This window comes from Oratosquilla oratoria, chromosome 39 (genome assembly GCF_046742065.1).
Source record: "Oratosquilla oratoria isolate Oo_2021 chromosome 39, ASM4674206v1, whole genome shotgun sequence".
Taxonomy (NCBI): Eukaryota; Metazoa; Arthropoda; class Malacostraca; order Stomatopoda; family Squillidae; genus Oratosquilla; species Oratosquilla oratoria.
The window spans coordinates 41,243,269-41,248,268 of NC_134815.1; the positions used below are offsets into that span (position 1 = coordinate 41,243,269).

General features: G+C 44.5%; 1 protein-coding gene across 1 annotated transcript in view; it reads right to left on the reverse strand.

Annotated features, from left to right (window-relative positions):
* Dhc93AB (Dynein heavy chain at 93AB) overlaps positions 1-5,000 on the reverse strand; it is a 207,604-nt gene that overhangs the window by 75,056 nt on the left and 127,548 nt on the right. The window contains exons 56-57 of the mRNA XM_076176389.1: positions 2,063-2,256; positions 1,326-1,530 (exon numbers count right to left, since the gene is read on the reverse strand). Of these exons, the coding sequence (XP_076032504.1) occupies positions 1,326-1,530; positions 2,063-2,256 (399 nt within the window). The remainder of the gene's footprint in view (positions 1-1,325; positions 1,531-2,062; positions 2,257-5,000) is intronic.

Consider the following 5,000-nt stretch of genomic DNA (forward strand, 5'->3'; position numbering starts at 1 on the left):
CCTTCACCACCAGTAACCACCTCCACCATCATTAACACTTTGTCCACCACCTCCTCCTCCTCCACTTCCTCTACCTCCACCACCACCTCCTCCTCCACTTCCTCTACCTCCACCACCACCTCCTTCACCACTTCCTCCACCTCCACCTCCACTTCCTCCACCACAACAGCCGCCTCCACCTTCGCCGCGACTAAAGTGTGATTGTAGTTTTTTCTTCTTCTTCTTCCTCACCCCGACCTCACGTCACTCCCTCCCGCCCACCCGCCCACTCGCTCCTCCATCTTCGTCTCTGTACCCTCCACGTCGAGACTCTAACCCGACAAGACTTCCGCCTTCCTCTTCTCCGTCTCCTCCTCCTCCACCTCCTTTTCTTCCTGCTCCTCCACCTCCTCCTCTTCTTCCTTTCTCTCCTTCATATCCTTCTCCTTCACCTCCTACCTTTCCTGTCCTCTTCCTCCTCTTCCAACTCTTCTGCTTCTGTTTCCCCCTCTTTACGTTCTTTTCCTCCTCCTTCCCTCCCTCTCCCCGTCCTTCTCCTCCTCCTCCTCTTTCTTCTCATCCTCTTCCAACCTTTCTTCCTCCTCCTGGACTATTTTAGATGTAAGAAGGAAACTATCAGTTGTTTTAAGAAGCGATTAGACAACTTTATGGATGGGAATGACAGGTAGTAATGGACATGGAACTGCCTAGTATAGGTCTTATTTACTCTTGTAGTCTCTTTCATTCTTATGTTCTCCTCTTTCTTCTTCTATTCCTCCTTCTCCCCTTCCTCCTTCTCCTTTTCCTCCTCATTCCCGTTCTCCTACTCCTCTTCCTCCATCTCCTCCTCTTCCTCCTCCTTTCTCTTCTTTACATCCCTCTCTCTTTACTTTCCCCCTCTTTTCCTCCTCCTCTTCCTCCACCTCCCCATCCTATCATCCCCCTCTTCCTCCTCCTCCTCCTCCTCCTCCTCCTCCTCCTCCTTATCCTCCTTGTCCGGCTTACCTGTGACAAATCCCACCAAAGTTCCGCCCGTCTGCCGAACCACATGACCTGCGTCTTCCTCTCCCCCTCCCCTCACCCCCACACCTCACCACACCTCACACCACCACCCTCTTTTTTCCACCTCCCCCACTTTCACTTCTCGTCTTCCGTCTCCCCCTTTCCGCTGTCTTGAGATCCTCAAAATCTAGTCCCCCACCCCCACCTCCGTCACCCTCTCTAAAGGGTTTTGCTCATCACGTTTACTACCTACTACTCCCATTTCTCCTTCCTCTCCTCCTTCTCCTCCTTCCCCTCCTCCTCCTTCTCCTCCCCCTCCATCTCTTTATCCTCTTCATCCTCACCTTGAGCTCCTCGAGGTCTGGGCGCTCGACCTTGACGACTTCGGCCAGGAGCTGGTCCTCGAGGCCGTCGCGCGTGACGGTGAAGTTGATGAGGGTGCACTGCGCTTGCAGCTCGGGCTTGTAGTGCGGGTTGGCCAGCTTTGTGTGGAGGATGAGCTGGAACTTCGGGTGGTACTCAATCTCCTTGTCGCCGATCTTGAGGGCCCTGCGAGGAGGAGAAGGAGGAGGAGGAGTAGGAATAAGGGGAAGAGGAGGAATAAGGGGAGGAGCAAGAGCAGGAAGGGGAGGATGAGAAGGAGGAATAAGGGAGGAAGAGGAGGAGGAGGAGGAAGAGCGTAAAAGAACTATTAGGTAGTGCGAAGTGGGAAATGTAATTGAGGACATTCAAATCTGACCCATGATATGTTGGAAAGCATATTTTCGTTGTTGAGTATTTACTATACATCCATAAACACAGGTAGCAAGAGAGAGAGAAAAAAAAAGAGAGAGAGAGAGAGAGAGAGAGAGAGAGAGAGAGAGAGAGAGAGAGAGAGAGAGAGAGAACTTTTGTGGCAAGAGGGAATAAGAGAAGAGGAAGACGAAGCAAGACAGAAGACCTCCTCGCGCTTACTTGCCCTTCGAGAGAGAGAGAGAGGGAGAGAGAGAGAAAGAGAGAGAGAGAGAGAGAGAGAGAGAGAGAGAGAGAGAGAGAGAGAGAGAGAGAGAGAAAGAGAGAGAGAAGACCTCTTTTCACTTACTTGCCCTTCTTGATGAGGTTCTTGCCGATGAGGGGGTCGAGGACCGGGTCCAGGTTCTCCGGGAGATTCTCGAGGAGCACCGTCTGGCCTCGAGTGATGGAGGACTCGAGGGCGTCCAGGCAGTTCTTCTGGTTCAGCCGAAGGACGACCAGGTGCTCGCCGTATCGAGCCTTGATCCACTTAATCCCTTGCAACTGTCGAGGAGAAAGAGTGAGTATTAGTATTCATTCGGCAATAATCAGCACTTTTATCCTTAGGGATAATATTCCATATGAGGAGATAAAATCTTAGAGGTTGTAAAGGTGAGATTTATGATCGGAAGTATTGTTTGTAGTACAATATGTATGTATTCATAAACTGAAAACCCACTGTTGATTGGATTAAGAAAAGAAATGAGATAACGATTTCCGTATATTTCGATCACTGGCTGTGGTCCACTTTCCGCTGAAGAGGATCACAGCCAGTGATCGAAATATACGAAAATCGTTATTTCCTTTATTTTCTTAATCCAATCAATCCAATTTACTAATGTGTTACAACATTACTTGGCAATGTATTCATAAGTGTAATTATGAATGAATACATTTATATGTGAATGATTACAAGGTCAGATTCCTTGACACACCAAATCTAGTCAAGTGTAGGACCAAATAAGGTCGTATAAAGTCCTGACAGGGTTAAAGATAGACTAACCACATGGGTACAGGGAGCGTGTCTCCACAAATTGTGGCCAGCGTGCGGGAGAAACAGATGCGATCATCCACTTTTTTGTGGTCGACACTTCTTTTGTGTCAGCAAGAAATTGGTGTGTGCTGGGATATGACACAAAGGAAATGGAAATCTACATATTCAGTACGTTCGTAATTTTGTTCGGATAGGTTTCTTGTGGTAGGCTGTATGGAAACCAGCATCCCATCGAAATTCAGGGTACGTACACGAGTATGTATATGCAAAGTTGAATATTTACATGTATTATTCCACCTACTCACACGCGGCGGCACCCACATACACACGCGCGTGGATGAACTCACACACACACACACACACACACACACACACACACACACACACACACACACACACACACACACACACACACATATGTATATATATATATATATATATATATATATATATATATATATATATATATATATATATATATATATATATATATTTGCAGAAACCACTTGGAAAATAAAATAAATGAATACCGAACGTTTTCGTCTATTCAAGACATCATCAGGGTACAAAGGGTACAAAAAATTACCAAAGGTCACAATATGTACATGGTAGTAGAGGAACTAGGAAAGGTCCAATGTTACCCGATTCCAGAAGAATTATTTACAATCTTTTTAATAATAAAATTATCTAATTTATACAAACCCAAGCTTAAATTCATATTATTTTCAAAACTATTTTTAATGTGACATGACTCAATTATGTTCCGTTCTACAAAAAAAATTGAGAAAGTGCAAAGGTTAGTGATGCAAGACCGTCGAATATCTGTGAGGATGATATCTGAAGCTGTTGGTATTAGTATTGGCACAGTAGAGACAATTCTGACCGAAGATCTGAATCTCCACAAAGTCTGTGGCAAGTTCGTGCCAAAGATCCACTCCGACGACCAGAGGCAGTTTCGTGTGGAATGTTGCACTGACATTCTCGAAATGATAGAGGCTGATTCAGGTTTCCTGAATAAGGTAGTGACTTGCGACGAGAGTTGGGTGTTCACCTACGACCCTGAGAGCAAACGTCAGAGTGCTCAGTGGAAGCACGCGAACTCCCCAGACCGAAAAAAAGGCAAAAATGAACAGGTCGCAAGAGAAGGCCATGGTCCTTCCTTTCTTTGACTCCTAGGGGCTCATTCACGTTGAATGGGTTCCTCAGGGCCAAACCGTCAATAAGGAATATTATCTTACTTTTCTGAAAAGGTTCAGGGAGAAGATTAGGAAGAAGAGGCCTCAGCAGTGGAGGAGTGGTCAGTGGTGGTTCCACCAGGACAATGTCCCATGCCACAAGTCAACGCTGGTGACCACCTGAATGGCTGACGGGGGAATGAAAGTGGTACAACACCCACCCTACAGCCCTGACCTAGCCCCTTGCGACTTCTTCCTGTTCCCACGCATGAAAGACAGCCTCAGGGGAACCAGATTCCAGTCAACAGAGGAGCTGAAAGAGGCATCGGAAAGTTACCTGAAGGGACTACTGAAAAAGGACTTTGAGGATGTCTTCCAGGATTGGGAGAGACGCATGCAGAAGTGTGTAGATGCGAGAGGCAATTATTTTGAAGGAGACAAAGTTTTGTAAGGTCATGAAAATAAATAGCGTCTCTCCTGTCATTTTGTCATTACTTATTGATCGCAATGGTATATATATATATATATATGTATACATATACATATATATATATACATATATATGTATGTATGTATATACATATATATATATACATATATATATATATATATATATAATATATATATATATATATGTATGTATGTATATATATATATATGCAAAATAACCACAGGAGAAAGGAAACTAGTAGACAGTAAGTACTTTCGTATATTACATCTTCAGACTAAATGACAGAGATATAGGGTTGGGTTTAATTATAAGTATCATGTGGGAACCATAGGGGGCGAAGGGGGGAAACAATACAATGTGAGGAGGGGGGATGACCTTATTCCTACCGACCTGACCAACACATAAGGGTCAATCTGGCGGAAAGATCTCGGTGACCATTTGGGTTATTAAACCCTACTCTGTATCTCTGCCATTTAGACTGAAGATGTAATATACGAAAGTACTTACTGTCTACAAGTTTCCTTTCTCCTTTGGTTATTTTGCATTTTTGTATCATGGTGATGTGATTGCTTGCACATATATATATATATACATATACATACATATATATATATATATATATATATAT